General features: G+C 39.4%; 1 protein-coding gene across 15 annotated transcripts in view; it reads left to right on the top strand.

Moving 5' to 3' along the window:
- Positions 1–18302, top strand: part of TASP1 (taspase 1) — a 353026-nt gene that overhangs the window by 195027 nt on the left and 139697 nt on the right. For 10 of the 15 annotated variants that reach the window (XR_008619335.1, XM_055090632.1, XM_055090631.1 and 7 more), the window contains 2 exons: positions 699–809; positions 17005–17078. Coding sequence is in view for 14 of the 15 variants with exons in the window: in XM_055090632.1 (XP_054946607.1) it covers positions 699–809; positions 17005–17078 (185 nt within the window). In the remaining variant the exon portion in view is untranslated. Of the gene's footprint in view, positions 1–698; positions 810–17004; positions 17079–18185; positions 18242–18302 lie in introns of those variants that run through there. The other 5 variants (XM_055090635.1, XM_055090637.1, XM_055090633.1 and 2 more) reach the window with 2 other exon arrangements.

The following is an 18302-nucleotide window of genomic DNA, read 5'->3' as shown; positions in this document are numbered from 1 at the left end:
ACTTTCTTTGATAGTGCTTGGGCTCATTTTGCATTTGTTCTCCACGTGCTCCCTTGCTATGCCAGATGTTCGAAGAAGATGTCCTTGGGGAGGAAAAATGAGGGGTTTTAAGAAGCAGCGTTCCTGAAATGTTCACAATGGTTTAGTTTGTGTGAGATCTCTGCGAAGCTTGGTTGTTTCTAACCACCAGACTCTCATAATAGAAATACAGTTTCACCCTTATTTGTGTAAACCATCAGGAGCATTTTTAAATGTCTGTAATAAAGTTTGTGGCTTATTGTTTAAAGTTGAATTTAAGGTAGTAAATCAAAGCTTTTGGTGGCATGCCTCTGACAGCAGGGAGAGCCTGGTAAGTGATCCCTAAGAGCTGATCAAAGGGAGCTGCTGAGCATTTTTTCCTGTATTTGTGTTTTGGGCCTTTAATCTGGCAGCGTTTCCAATTCCATTCTGAATATGGTCATGCACACCCCACCCCCAGTCAAGTCTTCTTGGAGGCGTCTGGCACTGTCTTTGCCTGTTCGGGCACAAGCCTGCCTTTGCTATCCCGCCTGTACAAGGTACGAACAATGGCGAGTGCCAGAAAGTGGGCATCTTTCAAGAGCTTATTCATACCACACGTTTGTTCCAGTAATCAAATGAAAATTGAAAGAGAAAAGAGTAAAATTAACTGAAAATGACCACTAGTCATTTCTGCCTAGGCTCACCTTTCCTGGCCAGCGAAGACGGCGTGCTTGGAGGAGTGATTGTCCTCCGATCCTGCAGATGTTCTGCAGAGCCTAACTCCTCCCAAAATAAGCAGACGCTTCTGGGTAAGTTAGACAAACACATTACGTGGGTGTCTTTCTCTTTCATTTTTTCCAAGAGATGGAAAGATTTATATCCTTAAGTCGATCATTTTAACCTATGGTTGGGCCAGATGCTCTGTTGATATGTAAACATCTCTATTCCAGTGCCCTTTTTGCCTAGGTCAACATCTACAAGGTGAATATTCATTTCGGAGTATATGCTTATAGCATATTTTTCAAATGGTCTTAGCACCTAGCACCTTTACTAAAGCCCAATATTAAGACTATCGGACCATGTATTTATCCCCTGCCTTATTTGACAGAGCGTTTGAGATGACCCATAACAATATACACGGTAACATAGAAGCTTCTTCCTGTTCACCTCCCCAAAAGGAATCAGAACCATGTGAAGAGCTACTGGCCTAGAAGTCCACCCTGGCCCCATGGCTTATTAGCTGTGATACCTTTGCGCATCATTCTCACTGTTCTATGCCACTTCCTCATCTGTACAATAAGGATGTCTGCCCTGCCCTTCTTATGGAAGGGTCCCATGAGTATTTTGCAGATTTGCAGATGTCCATCCAGATGTGTGATTTTGTGTCTAGCAAAGCATACCAGTGGGGATGGAGCCCAGCCCACCCTCCAGTTGCCAAGGCACAAACTTTTGGGGCTGCCTCTGCCCATGGGGGTGCCTTTTTCTAATTCATTCATCCAGAGGGGTGCACTTTAAAAAATCTGCATAAAGGTGCCACGTAAGCTAGCAGGGAGCCCTGTATGTTGTTATTTTTTTAGTTGACTTTTTAATTGAAGTGTACACTCAGAAAAAATTGTTAACTACAACTGCGTGGCAAATATTACAAACTGAACCCACCCATGTGACCAGCATCTAGATAAAAAATAGAACTTTACTGCAACTCTAAAAGCTCCCACATAACCCCTCCCAGTCTCTACCCCTTTCAAAGTTAACTACCATGCTGACTTCTAACACCATGATTAGTTCTATTTGATTCTATATTTTGTATAAATGGAATCATAGAATATGTATTCTTGGTGTCTAATGTCTTCAAGGAAATGTTAAACCTGTTAGATTCATCTCCGTTACTTGTGACAGTAGTTTGTTCACTTTCATTGCTGTATAGTATTACATTACGTATAGTTATAGCACTCTGCAGTTATCCATTCTTTACGCATTTTTTTTATATATATAAGCACTACAAGTCATTCTCAGGGATGTGGTACTTCAGCTCTTTGTGTAAAATTCCTTTTATCAAGTATGGTTGGTACCTGATCTGTATTGTATGATTGTTGTGAATTGTTGTAGTACAAGTCCCTACATATCTTGAGGTTTTATAAGTCAGTAAAATAGAAGACTGAGCATTTCTTATGAGAATAAAAAGTATTTTTTCTATAAAAGCCTGAAGAACTTTCATAAAATCTCTCATCTCATTTGTCAAAGGGAAAAAAAAAGAAGCACTTTTATAGGAAATGCCTCTTTCTCCACCTGGACTCTGATCACCAACTTCACTGTTTTTCATGCTATATTTTCTTTCTCTTTCCACCCACTACACTTGGTACCCAGCTTGCTCCTGGCAAATGTTTTGTTTGTTTGTTTGTTTGTTTTTAATGGCCATCGTTTGTTAAACTGAGGCAAGCAGCCACTTGCTTCTTCGGTATCTTAATCATTGTCAAAACCTTTGAATATCTTCCACAGTTAGGTAGCAGGGAGTTTGCTTTTAAAATATGCAGAGATGTACCTGGGCCTTCCATAAAAACGCAGAATAAGTCTTTAGTACTGGGAGGCAGGGTGGGGGACAGTTATTAAAACTGCTTCATAGACTGTTGCTAGAATAGAGTTTCTGTACTTTATTGAGCCTGGACTCTTGTCCATTCAAGTTAATCCTGAAAATTGTAAGGGTTTTTTTTGGTTGTCCTTTCAATTTTGGTGGTGTAGTATAGAAATGCATATTTTAGGATAAGTCATTGAATTTTAGCTCATATTAAATCGTTTTTATCACCAAGGTAGTAATTTGTAAACTGATTCCTACTCTCTGTCTCAAGAAGAATGAAAACTGTCAATTTATGAAATAAGTGAAATCTTGCCATTTGTTAAAGTTAGCTAGAGGCACTGATGTTTGTGAAGTTTATCTACTGAAACCTGGTGAACTTAGGCTCCTATCAACTTATATAGGTGCTACCAATGACGTGGGATTTTACATATTTTGCTTTAAGAAAGTTACATATGTTCAGTGGGTGGTGAGAAAGTAAACGTGGTACAGAAGGATAGAAAGAAGATGTGAAAGTCACCTTTGCCATCAAGTTCCCAGAGCCGCCAGCTTCTGATTCTGGTTATTCTCATGGGATTCACCTTCACTCTCTAGAATGTGCGTATGCTTCCGTTTCTCAATCAGTAACTAGTGACTCCTTCGGGGGAAAAAATTATGAACATAGCTCATACCACTCCCCATCACCTCTCTGCATGACTTTTGTGAGAACTCTAACTTGAAATCGTATATTTATTATATTTTATTTCAACTGTAATGCACTGTTTCTTGATTCATCAACTTTCTATCATCTCTGCCGACCATCCCTCACCCCTTGGACTATGTAAGTTTCCTTCCTCTTCCTCCCTGACTCCCAACCCTCATCTCAACCTCTAGGAACCATGCCATTATTGTCGTAGATAGTAACATTTGCATTCTGTCCTACAGGCAGCTTGCCTTCTATGCTCTGATTAGATGTTGATCCCAAAAAGTGACAATTAGTACCAGCATTGACAGTATCAAGATTATATAAATATTATTCACTGCAGATTCCAGTAGTGGAAGATTAGACCCATCAGAAGGGAAGTGTCTGCCATAAGCCTGTGCCTGTAAAAGGAGAATGTTTCAAACATCAAGCTCAAGTGGGTTCTCCTGTGCTTTACCATGTTAATTACTCCACATCAGGCTGCAACTTAATTTGCTTCATGTTTGGACCATGACTTCGCATTTATCACTTTATAAAACTCTCATGAAAGTATAACTTCATAAACTCGTGGCTCCTTAATGTTTGGTAATATCTAGTAACCAGGAGGCTCAGAAATCTTTCTGTCCTACACATCCAAATAAAGCAAAACAATTCCCCAAATTAAAAAAAAAAAACACACACACACACAAAACACTTAACTGCTGTATATTGTTCAATCACTTTTTTTGTCCCAAGAATAGTATAATCAAAACAATCTCTAACTTGAGCTTCTTCCATATTTACTCTTTTCTGAAAATCATCAATAGCATTTCCATTATGCCACAAAAGCAGTTTCAATCAGACCCCATTGCTACTTGATGGAGTTTCCAGGAAGCCATTACCCAGCCTCCCCTCTCGATAAATACATCAATTACAAGGGCCCCAGTGGGCCACTTCTAGAGTGGGATGACTCAAATACATGCACTTTCAAGGTTTGTCCTTTGTTTACTGATTCATGAATACAGTTGGAGAATCTCAGGTAGAGAGGAACTTTCAAAGTCCTCTTGTGTGACCTCGTTATGTGTGCTCTGTCCATAAATTGTTCGAGAGAGATGGAGCTTAATTCCTCTCCACTTGTGACTCTCTTCCAATATGTCAGAGTGACAATGTGTGACTTCTGAGGTGAGGTCAGAAAAGGCAATGGCCCTTCCTTCTCGCTTTCCCGGTTGGATCACTCACTTCACAAAAGACCAGCTGCCATGTCATGAGGACACTCAAGCAGCACCAGGGAAAGGCCCCTTTGGCAAAAAAACTATGACCGCCTTCCAACAGCCAGCGAGGCACTGGGGCTTCCTGCCAACAGTCTCAACTCCGAGTGAGCCTTCAGATGCCTGAGACTGAAATCTCATGAGATCCTAAAAAAGAGCACCCAACACAGCCACTCCTGAACTCCTCATCCACAGAAAGTGAGATAATAAATGATTATTGTTTTAAACGGCTACATTCTGGGGTAATTTATGTATGCAGTGATAGATAAGAAATAAACCTTTTAAATGCTTTCACTGCCAAATGGTCCTCTGGTTTGTCTAAAGAACTACAGTGACAAATCAGGAGCTCTCTTGCATCTTTAAGCAGCTCAGGCTGTCAAGACTTCCGTTTGCATCAGTGATTCCGCTTCTCTGCTTTGGGGTCCTCTTGGACAAATGTGACTGGCGCTCTTTTACTCTGCAGGCCCCTAATCACTCTTTTCCAGACTGTCTCCTAAGCCTCCCCAACCTCTAGGATCCCCACCTCTTATCTGTCTCCCACCACCGTCCTGCCACCAGACGTCTCTCCCTCTATCATACATCTGTAGTGGCCCAGAGAACCTGACCACGGGCTCAGAAACAGGGGCAGTGGGGGGAGAAGCAGGCTGCCCTGAAGCAGAAAGGGTCAAAATGAGAACCTGACCGAATTGTGGCTTAGAGAGCCACACCAACCCCAGGATCAGAGGGATGGTGGCCAAAACAAGAGCCGCGGAAATATATGTAACTAGTGTACTACAAGTTTAAGCTACATGTTGAATAACTTTCTATGTATGCTAAAATAAAGCAAAACATGTATCTCTTACTGTCGCTCCCATGTTCCCTACTTCTAATTCTTCAATGAGAAAACACACACACGGTCACACTCACTCCTACCTCTGCTGGACATTTCCCTAGAAGATAGATGGGAAATGCCCAAATCACTTGCTGGGAAAAGCCCTCCCTGATCTGGGTCCAGAACATGCTTTCAGTGTCATTTCCTACTAGTCCTCCTTTTCCTCCACTCATCTCCGATGACCCGAGTTCCGGCAACTCCAAATTGCTTGGTCTTCTTCCAAAGGGTCATGTTTTTCCCCCAGTAACTTTCCCATGCTATTATTACCTGTGCTTGGAAAGCCCTGAGCTAATTACATTCCTTCTTTAAGACCCAGGACAGATAGGAATCTCCTCAGAATCCTTTGGAAGACCTTTCCCCAGGTGATTTCTTCCTTCCTTGTGCTCTTTTTGCAACATATAATTTCTGTCCTTTGTAACAGTCACCATGACATCCTAGACATGTATTAAAATGTCTGCCCCTCCCTCTAGGCCAGCACTTCTTAACCTTTTTTTTGGAACTCAGTTATTTGAAAGACATAGATCACAGGTCTTTGAGCCCCAGTGACTCACGTGGAGGGTACAGGGGTTGGAAATATCTTAAAGAAGATTCCTCTGTCTCTGAGCATCACACCACCAGATTGTGAATCATTGGAATGCAAAGACTGGGTCATATCCAGCTTTGTACACACCCTCTATTGTAGGCTCCCAGGAATTATTGGAGGAATAAATTAAGTGCCACATGGAATATCTTTTGTGATTATTTAGCAGATATTTTTAAAGAAATTGACCACTATTCCAGAAAAGTGAAATGTCACATAAAATATCCTCACATGCTCTTAACAAACAAACAATATGGGTCGGAAATGTTGGATAATGACGAGTGTCAGGGAACAAGAAGATTTGGAGACAGTTTAAACAGATCTCAGAAGACAGCCTTTGCAAACAGCCTTGTAAAAGGACAATTTGGACAAGAATGTGTTTGCAACACCCATCCCACCAACTCCCACCCCCCAGATCATGAGATGCTGGCAAAGCCCAGCCTACAAATCACTGCTTTAACACAAAGCAAATGCTTGTTCCTGGAATGAAACAGCTGAAAATCATTAATTTTCTCTCTGCTTTTAGAGAAAAAAACAATATACTTTTACCTGCTAAAGTACAATTACGTGTTTTCCAGGCCTCTACAGAAGTGCTTTGTTGAGGCTGCTGTATATAGTATGGTTAATAATTGTGTAAACAAAGGCATATCAAGCCTTCCAGTGGAAAAAATTAATTCTTTTCCATTTTAAGCTTATGAGTCAATACAAGTAATTAGAATATATGCAAATATATGGCATGAACAACCAATCTCACTATATGGGTGCATTTTTTCCCTTGTAGCCTGCCTTCACTGTGCTGATGGGAAGCCTGACAGACCCTGTGAAGTTCAGAGGTTCCTACCTTAGAGTGGTTAATAGGAAGCAGTGAGTATGAGGAACAATGCGAAATAGACTCCATATATTTAAGGAAAATCTTAAGCAATTCAAGATAGGAGGCATAGGGGCTAGTAAGGGTGAAAATGCTGTATGTTCGGCCAGCGGCCTTTGCGCCAAGCCTGTCTGTGTTGCAGGCCTTCTTGCTGAATAGATTGAAGGCCCACAGTTCAGCTCAAGCTTGGTCATCTGATGAGCACACGTAATAATTGTTACTTTCCCATCAAGTCACCCTCACCTCACTCAGGGAGTAACTTCAGGTTCTTTGCTGCCCAGGAATATGTTCACGATGCTGATAATTAAGTTTTGTACATGATATTGTTTCTACTGTCCAGCTACTCCTTTTTTTCCCTGGGTTTTCATCTTTATTGTGAAATTTTTCATGTGTTTTTAAAAGAATGTAATAAATTTGTAAGTTATAAAGGATAATAGTGAAACGAACACCTGTGGACCCGTCACCCAGCTTAAGAACTTGCCCATTCCCCATATCTCTGAAGCCCCCATGTGGGCCTGTCTGAACTTTATATAAATGTTGTAGCAGGTGATTTCTTCTGTGAGAATGTTTGCAGTTTCTTAACATGACTACCTGAAAGGATAATGAGTCCCTTTATCATTTTAGACTTAGCTCGATCAAGTCAACTGTTCTTCAGTTACCAATGAGAACTGAAGTGTGGCATTCTCCTCCCTTCTTTTCAGATCAGGCAAAGTTCTTTATCCAGTATTCTTCTTGTCACTGTTATGAAAACTTGCCATGATTTAAAAATAAAAATTGTTAGATTGAATTGATGCTTCCTGAAACATTAAAAAGATAAAAGGTCATTTTACTGTAAGTTAAAATTCCAAACCGCCTTTTGATTTTACTGGCATTAAAATTTTGGTGAGCACATATAAACGCATGTACTTCAAAGGAGCTTCGTTCTCACGGCCCAGCAATATCCCTTATTTCCATTTCATGGCACATGCCACCATGAGCACTTATGACTAGGCATTCTGCTGGGCTTACACGATCATAAAAATAACCCTCAAAGAGAAGGCAAATTAGTTATTAGACTGGTAGTGGGAAAAGAGGTACTTACGGTTGGTTATTGATGTTAATACCTTGTCTTAAAAATATAACTAAAATTTTGTTCTGTAAGAGGGTCCAGTGTCATGGTTGGAAGCTTATTTCTTTATCGCCTCAGCAATGCTTTGGGATTGTTACATCTTCACTATCGTCTTAAGAGATAAGCTGGCATTTTGGTTCTTATTTAAGGATCGGATGGAAAGAAGCAAATTAAGTAACATTCTTAGTTGCAAAGTGAATAAGGCAGACATGATATTTAAACTTTTCAACAACTGAGTTGCATTAACCTGTTGAGGTAGTGCTCTGAGATATTTTTCAGAACTGGTTTTCATTTTTAAAATACAAAGATGTTGATTACAAAAAGCTGTCATTTGCTTTGTTTGCTTTATAACAGAACTTTTCTTCTGTTAAATATTACTAATACACTTTAAAAAGATTGGAAATAGATTTTCATCTGTAATTTTTTTCTCCATCATGAGAAGTATACTTCTAGCTATAATCTAACCATATAGTATCTTTTTTTTCCTTTGGCCACAAAGTTTTCCATCTGAAATAAAGAATACAAAGATTTATAAACAGAATTCTAGTGATTATGTAATTCTTATTACTTTGGTTCTCCTAAAACTCTCAGAAAAACATTTTGACAAATTTTATAGTCAGTTTTCATCTGCTCACAATGTAATGTAGATCACCTTAGTATGAAACAAATCCTAAAAAAATATTTGTTGAATGAATGAAATCATGTTTCAATATAACTTGTTTCACTGAATGCTTTTCTCTTCAGCAGAGAACTTCCAAGTCCCAGCCATTGGCCACTTATTTCGTCAGTTTCTAATACAATAAAATGATAAACTAGGAAGAGAATTGAAATGTCCTTTGGGGCTTGTTTTACTCTTTGACCCACATCCCTCTCTTCCTTTTTCAGTCAGCATCTTTCTTTAGTCTTGAACAAATGGAGTGAGCCTTGGAGAGAGGGAATAATTATTTTCTTGGCTTAGCATAAGTGGAGTTCTATAGAACTCCATCCCCATAGCTCCCCAGACAGTTCAGTGGTGAAAGTTTTTCAGGGCAGCAAGCCAACTCAAAGCTACTTCATGGCCGTAATGGGACATGCATTATATGACTCTTAAGGATTCCATGTCAGGACAGTAAAGCATCCTTGAATGAACCCCCTACCGGGTTATAAAGAACCTCACCACCCAGGGGAAATCTGCAGAGACAAGAAGAAATTGTTCTATTTACATTTCCTCTTCCTTCCCATTTTAAAAATGAATTTATCTTTATTTAATAAGGAGTAACTTAAACGCTATGCAAAATGTCCTAGGGTAAGCCATTTGACCTAGGGCTAAGGAGTGGCAGCTGACTTGGCAACTGCCCAGCCCAAGACGGTTCTGATTTTAGAGTTTTGTTTTCCTTGCAAGAAAGTCTGGGATATGAAGCCAGGCAGAGAGGTTTGAAATGGGTGTGGGAGCCAGTGCAGCTGGGGGTTGTTAACAACAATTGGAGAACAACTTTTTTTTTTTTTTTTAAAAAGGTGGCTGAGGGCTTCTCTCTGGTCAAAAAAAGAGAATCTGTTTGAATAGAAAAAACTTGCTTTGCAGCTCTGGTAAGGAAATTTTGTTTGACTTAATTTAAACAGGATGACATGTGACTCAAAATGTCTCAGGCAGTGGGGGGACCCCAGACTGAAGTGGGGCTGCTCTCGGACCTTATACCCCTAGGTGAATTCATTTGTTCCAAAGCATTAAATACAACTTTCCAGACAGGCTGGCCTCTAAGATTATGTACAAATCCATTCCAACTGTCCCTATAAGGCCATTAACTTGCCATTCTTGAGGAACACACGTACAGCACATCCACACCTAATCTGTTCTCTGGCGCTGGAACAGGATCAGTAGTGTTGACGGTTTTTCACATCGTGCTGGTGTGTTGGGACATGATGTGAAGTCACTCGGTGGAGAAGAATCCTGCCAAATCCCCATGTCCGTCTTTCATATGTTAAACCCATAGCTTTAGGTGTTCTTAATGTTTTCTAATGGAGGTCTTTTCATGATCTGGACATTTCCAGTAGCCTCACCATCCCTGGGCTTTGGCTTTCTAAAAAACGAAAGCCTTTTTCAAATCAGTAGTTGAGGTGTAAACAGTCACCAGCCACTACCAAAGGAGCGTGGTCATTACCGAGAGGCCAGGGCTTCTCTAAATGGAAATCAGCTTGAGCTTGACCACACCAAACACTATTTCAGACAGCACATTCACAGGCTCAGACGTGCCGCTCCAGGCCACTCATAAACCCTGCACGTTGCTTGAGTTCATGGTCCCCTACATGTAATAATTACACAAGGAAAAATTCTGGTACTATGATATAGCATCTGCCCAGTTTGTTTGTATATTATTAGAATCATTTTTAAAATACTGTTCCATAAAATTCAATTTTTTAGTGTAGGAGACAACTTTAGATTTAAAATTAAGAAATAAATTATAGACTTCTAGATTTCACTGATGGTAAGAAATGCTACTTTGGTACTGAGTAGGGTTTAACATTTTAGTTTTTCTTCTATGTAATTGTATTTGAGCAAACTTTGTACTACTGTTGACTAGGTTTTAATTATAAGTTGACTTAATTAAACAATTTTGAGAGATCTTTGTGAGAGAAGCTTTACCCTTGAGACGAATAAATGTTTTCTCATTTTTAAAAACTTATGATGGTTTCGGCATTTTTTATTTCAAATGGAAATAAGTATTTGCTTTGTTTTGTTTGTTTTGATTGCTCTTTGAACATAGCAGGTTTTGTTTTATATCTATGTGGTCAGTATAAATTTAAGTAGGGGTTTATTCATGCCCCTTCATAAGATTTGTTCATGTTTTAGGTAGTCACAAGACATGAAACAATTTGAAAGCATCCAGTCAGTTTCACATCATAATAAAGCATTCTCATGAAGGGCAATTAAAAATATATGGTAACATGTCATTACGTCAAATTTCAGTGTATTTCAGAATATCATAATCTAAAACAGGGAAGAAATTAATTCTTCATAGATAAATTAGATTAACAAGGTAATTGAGATTCCTAGGTGTATTTTTAAAAAAATAGGACATAATTGAAAACAGGGCAAAATTCAAAAGTTTCGGAAGGGATGTATGGTGAAAAGTAGGTTGCCCCCCTCTCAACTTCCTTAATCACGAGTTCCCTCTCTAGCGATAACTGCTGTTGCTGCTTCCCAAGGTTTTCTTCCAGAGACATCTCATGTATTTACAAGCATTGTCATCCCTGGTGCCCTTTTATTTTCTTCCACAAAAATGGCAGCACCATCTTTATATGTCTTTCTCCACCTTTCCTTTTCTTTTAGATAAACTATATATGTTGCAGATTAGTGTTTATTCCAACTGTAGCATGTCACATTAATGAGGTCTAATTTAGTGAGTCACGAGCAGAACCTTTTAATTGTAGTGCATAGAATATAAAGAACCCATGTACTAAGTGACAGTGTGTGGGGCTTTTTGTTTTGTTTTGGTTTGGTTTTACTGTGGTTCATGGCAAAAAGTTTGAAAAAACACTTAGTGTGGATGGTTCCATATCATCCATGTAGAACTTTCTCTTTGTTCTTAATTACTTGAATAGTATTCCATTGTACAGGGTACCATTGTTCTTCATATATGCTCCCACCAAAAGGCAACCATGCTATTTCCAGTTTCTTCCTAATTAGAACTACTTCAGTGAATCTCTGTGTAAAGATGTTATTTTGTACATGTAAAGGCATATCTATAGACTAAATACCTAAAAGTAGAATTGCTAGGTCAAAGGGTATGTCATTTTGAGAAAAAGAGTCTATCCTCATTATTTGCAGATTCATATTTGTGAATTTTCTTACTTTCTGAAATTTACTTGTAATTGAAAGATCAGTACTCCCAGCACTTTCCCAAGTCATTTGTGGGCATGGACAGAGTAGGGAAAAATTTGAGCTGGAAAAGTAGCAAAACTTACGGATTCATGAGATGACAACCGATAAAAAGAGCCTAAGAGACAGCATTATTGTGAGGCTGAAAGCCAAAGAAATTCATGGGCAGGTCATCCAGGGTCAGGAAATTGTTAAGCTCTTCTTGGCTAGTATATTATTATAAAGAAATACTGCATAAAATTAATTAGTTATAAAAACATATATTAAATAAGATGTCTTTAAACAGAAACACACATAAAATAAGTTTACTTATCGACTGAAAATGCTGTGACCAGAGGCTTGCAGGAACCTAATCCTGTATTTCCCTTGGGAGCAGTGGCTCAGTATTTGCTAATTCAGTGTTTATGGTGAATTTATAGAACATAACTACTGCAAATTATAAGAATGTATTTCCATATGGTCATACTCACACCGTTATTATATGAGAGTGCTCCTTCCTCTACCCCCAGGTAACATAATGCTGTTTTAACCTTTTGGTGTCTGATAACCTGAATGTTGAATTCTTGTAGTTTTAATTTTCATTTCTTTTCTTTTCTTTTTTTTTTTTTTTTTTTTTTTGGTGGTATGCGGGCCTCCCTCTGCTGTGGCCTCTCCCGTTGCGGAGCACAGGCTCCGGACGCGCAGGCTCAGCGGCCATGGCTCACGGGCCCAGCCGCTCCGCGGCACGTGGGATCCTCCCAGACCGGGGCGCGAACCCAGTTCCCCTGCATCGGCAGGGGGACGCGCAACCACTGCGCCACCAGGGAAGCCCTTCATTTCTTTTAGTAGGAAAAATGTAGAACATATTTTCCGTTTTAGAGTGATTCATATTCCCTTTTGTTCATATCCTTTTGCTTTCTCTTTGGATATTTGTCTTTTCCTTATTGATTTGTAGCAGATCTTTATATACTGAGAAAATTAGTTCTTTTTCTATAATATGAATTGCAAATATTTCCCCCAGCTCATCACTCATCTCTTGACTTTTTTCCCATATGGCAAAAGGTAATACTGTAAACATTTTTAATTTAGTCAAATGTATTATCTTGTTACAGTTTTAAAAGCTCACTTTAAGAGATATTTAAGAGTTGTGTTTGTGTTCCGATGCTGTATGATTCTAAATCCTTTTCAAGCTGAGGAGATTTCAGAGTGAGAAAGCAATGGAGAATCACAGGTTTTAGAATCTAGAAATCCAGTCTGAGTCCTAGGTTCTGCACTTGCTCAGATGGTCTCAGCCATGTTACCTCCCTTCTCTGAGCCCCAGGTTCCCCATCTAGGCTTTGCCGAGGTGCCTGGCGGATGATAGATTCTCAATGTTAGTTCCTCTCCTGCCTCCCTGAAGTCCTCCACCAAGAAATAATTTGTTAAATTATTCATTAATAATTTATTAAATTATTGAGTTGACATACACTAAAAGAAATAAAATAAGATTTCTTTTCAAAAGCATTTTATAATTTAAATTTTAGACAATCCTGCTAAGTTTCTGAAGTCTGAGCCTGAATGAGTGACTGATTTGAATTGCTGGTATTAAAAATAATGTGTCACATGAAAAGCTGCTCAACATCACTAATTATTAGAGAAATGCAAATCAAAACTACAATGAGGTATCACCTCACACCAGTTAGAATGGGCATCATCAGAAAATCTACAAACAACAAATGCGGGAGGGGGTGTGGAGAAAAGGGAACCCTCTTGCACTGTTGGTGGGAATGTAAATTGATACAGCCACTATGGAGAACAGTATGGAGGTTAAAAACTAAAAATAGAATTTAAAAACTTAAAAATAGTTTTTTAATTTAAAATAGGATTACCATATGACCCAGCAATCCCACTACTGGCCATATACCCAGAGAAAACCATAGTTCAAAAAGACACATGCACCCCAATGTTCATTTCAGTGCTATTTACAATAGCCAGATCATGGAAGCAACCTAAATGCCCATCGACAGATGAATGGATAAAGAAGTTTTGGTACATATATACAATGGAATATTACTCAGCCATAAAAAGGAACGAAATTGGGTCATTTGTAGAGACATGGTTGGATCTAGAGACTGTCATACAGAGTGATGTAAGTCAGAAAGAGAAAAACAAATGTCATATATTAATGCATATATGTGTAACCTAGAAAAATGGTACAGATGAACTGGTTTGCAGGGCAGAAATAGAGACATATGTAGAGAACAAACATATGGGCACCAAGGGGGGAAAGTGGCTGGGGTGGTGGTGGTGGTGTGATGATTTGGGAGATTGGGATTGACATGTATACACTAATATGTATAAAATGGATAACTAATAAGAACCTGCTGTATAAAAAATAAATAAAATTCAAAAATTCAAAAAAAAATAATGTGTCAGTACAATGCACCTCCTTTGTTTGTTTGTTTGTAAAAAGAGTGAATGAAGACTGAATTTCTAGACATTGAGTTACTTTCTTTAAGAACTCCTAAATTCTGTATCTAGAAACTTTATTGAAAACCTTTCAATAGGAAAATATTTAATGTGGTCAGTCAGGACACCCAATTTATCCTGTTTTTTAAGTCTAAATTTTTCATGTGTTACATTTCCATAAAGCAGGCTCTATTTTTAGAGAGAATAATACAGTTTGAAATTGTCAAATTGTGTCTTAAAAAAATAATGTGCAGTGTTTTTGTCCTTCCCTTTCATGATTAGATTGACTATATATTTCCATGTATTTTTCTTGGCTAATTCATGAGCAGTTAATTCATGAGCAGTTACCACCTTAATATTTGGGGAATAAGGAGAGGTCACAATGTTAGAAATGCCTGAACTTTGTATTTAAATACAATGGCATTGTCACTACTCGAGAAATTCAGAACTTTGTATTTAAATACAATGGCATTGTCACTACTCGAGAAATTCAGTAAGGCTTGAGTGCCTTTGCTCTATTAGGCAATTCAGAATATCCCAGACCTTTCTCTGGACTCCAACGTTTTTGAAGTTCAAAGCAGATGTGTTAGGAAGAAAAAACATCTGGCAAAGAGAACTTGCTTCATTGCGTGACGCTGTTTTCCTGCACTCATCAGCGGAGCGTCTGTGGAGCAGGTTGGCAGCTTTGAGAATTAATTAATGATGAGGGAATGAGCCACTCTATGAGGAACTCAGTGTCGCCCCTTCTGCTTCTTCCTTTGCCATGTGTCTGGCAAAGCCTTCAGAGTCTAGGACCAGAGTCTAGCTGAGCCACAGTTGTGTCTCAACTCACACACTTGTCTTCAGGCCTAATTAGCTCGGAGATGTAAACAGATGGATGGCCCGGGACCCAGAGGGTTGGTATTGAGCAAGGCAGTTCTATTGCTGGGGACTTTTGACATTTTTGTGAAGTGCATCAAAACTTTAAAAATGCCTTTAAAAAAACTTAGAATTTTGAAAGTAAGTACTTGAAGGTGACAAAGCTTTGTGTGTATCTCAGTATTTTTCTTTCTGTAACTTTTAATTTAGATATAATTTCAAACTTACAGAGAAGTTTTGAGAACAGTACAAGGGACACCAGTGATTTCTTTACCCAGATTCACTCATTTTCATTTCCTGCATTTGTTTTTCCATCTCCACTTCCTCCTTCCTTCCCTCTTCCCTTTACACACACACACACACACACACACACACACACACTTAAACATGTACATTTTTTTTTCTGAATGGCTTGAGAGCAAGGTGGAGAGATCCGGTGTCTTTACTCCTAATACTTCAGTGCTTATTTCTTAAGAACAAGGTTGTTCTTGTAAATAATCACAGTATAGTTGTCAAAATCACAGAATTTAATATTGATGCCACACTGTTACCTAATCCATAGTCCATTTTCAAACTCCATTAGTTGTGTCCCTTCAAGCACCCCCTGTCCCCGTCCAGGCTCCATCCCAGGAGGACACATTGCCTATAGTTGTCATGTTGCCTTTGTCTTCTTTATTTATTTTTTTGGCCACACCACGCAGCTTGTGGGGTCTTAGTTCCCCGACCAGGGATCAAACCCAGGCCCTTGGCAGTGAAACCACTGGACTGCCAGGGAAGTCCCTGGGATGCCTTTCAATGGGAACAGTTTCTCAACTTTCTTTGCATTTTTTGACTTTGACATGTTTTGAAGAGTTCAAGCCAGTTATTTAGTCGTGTTCCTATATCAGATTTGTGTAGTGTTTCCTCATGCAATTCTGGTTCTGCATTTTTGGCAAGAACACCACAGCAGTGGCAGTGAGTCTCAGGAGGCACGTTGTGTTGATTTGTCCCTTAATTGGTGATGTTAGCTTCCATCATTGGATTAAAGTGGAGTCCATGGGTTTCTTCACAGTGAACTTATACTTTGCCCCTTTATACTTCATAAGAATTTTGTGGAGAGATCACATGGAGATTATGTAAATAGGCTGTTCCTCTTCAGATTCTCCTAGTTTTAGGAAGTGTGATGGCTTTCTAACTCTGTTATTTCTTCTGTATATATTAGTTGGCATTCTGCTACAAGGAATTGCTTTCTCTTCTCCCCCATTTTATTTATTCCTTTATGTGTTTGCATTAGTATGGGCCCGTTGGTTTTAATTTTGTTCAGTGGTGGTAATTCTTTACTGTTATTATTTATTTTGATACTTAGATTGACTCAGATATGGCCAGTGTGAGTCCCTGCAGGCTGACCCTGGGTCCTTTTGATAAGTCCTCCTCATTCTTTGAGCACTTCCTTATTTTCTGGCACAAAAAGATGTTCCAGATTCATTTAATATTTTCTGTGCCCCAGCCTTGGAATCAACATTTCTCCAAGGAATCCTGGTTCCTTTTCATGGAGAATGGTATTGAAGACCTAGACCCTGGGGTGTGTGTGTGTCTGTGTGTGTTTTAAAGGAAACTACGTTATAGGATATTATATTTACTAAATCATTGTGTACTGTATGTATGAGTGTGTGTGCATGCATGTGTGTTGTTTAATGTTACAAGTTTCAAACAGAAGAGCATTTATTTTACATGTAATAATCATAAGTTTTGACAAGAAATACATTTTTCATTTCACAGTAAACAGTATTACACGGTTCTGAGTACTAAATCATACTGACATTTATGAAGGAGCGAATGGAAAGTAGGGAGCCCGGGTGTGTTAAATATAAAGCTATCTTTAACTGTTGTATTAAAAAGCAGAGATTTATTTTCCATCTGTGATCTGAATGTGCCTATTTGTGTTCTCTTCCATGGCAGTGGAATTTCTATGGAGCCACACGACGGAGAGCATGTGTGTTGGATATATGTCAGCCCAGGATGGGAAGGCCAAGGTAAGCGGGAAAACGGGTGCATAATTGGAAAACCTTGTAGCCACCCTGTGAACCTCTAACCGGCCAAGTGGACACAATGGAATTTTTTCAGCCTCTCTTGGTGGTAGCTCTGTGATCTTTATGAGAATCTGGTAAAGAACAGTTAACGGTCCCAAAGAAAACTAGCAGATCTTTCTTGCTTTTGATGATGGGGCAGGGGAGATTAGGACAAACCTTTTATTTTTTTTAAATCTTGTTCTTCTTCATCCACTGTGAATAATTGGAAAAGAAGAAACTGGGGATTGGGAAGAGAAAATGGGTGTGCCGCTCATGGCTGGCAGGGCTGGGTGATTTTGCAAGGAGGATGGGAGTAGCTAAAGGAGAATGAGGCAAAGTTAGCTGAGTACTTGGACCACACCCTGTGTGTGTGAGGGCAGAGATGCCCAGCGTCCTTGCAACGACTACCTGGCTTGTGCTCCGGTGTGGTCTGACACGGCATCCTCGTGGCAGAGTCAAAGGTCTGTGCCCCGTGTGCCACGCACCCTGAGCCCTCATCCCCCAGTGAGTCACAACATTAACAGAGAATGTCCACGCAGCGCCCCTTGAGTCACTGGGCTACCCTGCACTCAAGAGGGGTGAGCCTGGGAGTCAGAAACATAATTTGTGGATTTATTTTATACTGGCCTCATGTTCTTCTTGTTCATAAAATTTTTAGGAACAGCTGTGGCATATGATGTTTACTTGGCATTAAAGTACCTCAATTACAAAGCTGTAAAGCCTCTCTTTCAAAGGACATGATTTATTTTACACATTTGTAAATGCAAGTAAGAAAACTTCTGATGTAAACTGTCTGATAGAGATGGGATCATTAACAAATTAAGGCTACAAGTAAGAAAGGGTAACTTCTTGCTTATTGGTCATATAACACCAATCCAGGCTGGCCTCTGAATATTACCCAGCAAGCCAGTAGCATCACATGGCTTTGTGAGGACAGCATACGAGAGCTTTGTTCCATAGTACATAGAGAAGAGAATTATAATGGCTCATTTAAGAAAGGTGATTTAGAGCAACAGCCAGCTCTACCCACCACCAGTCCCTCCCATCAGTAAACTTCCACAATCCTCTCAGATAGCCTCATCCACCAGAGGGCAGACAGCAGAAGCAAGAAGAACTACAATCCTGCAGCCTGTGGAACAAAAACCACATTCACAGAAAGATAGACAAGATGAAAAGGCAGAGGGCTAC

This window comes from Physeter macrocephalus, chromosome 14, assembly GCF_002837175.3.
Source record: "Physeter macrocephalus isolate SW-GA chromosome 14, ASM283717v5, whole genome shotgun sequence".
In the NCBI taxonomy this organism is placed as follows: domain Eukaryota; kingdom Metazoa; phylum Chordata; class Mammalia; order Artiodactyla; family Physeteridae; genus Physeter; species Physeter macrocephalus.
This window is presented reverse-complemented; position numbering and strand designations above follow the sequence as displayed.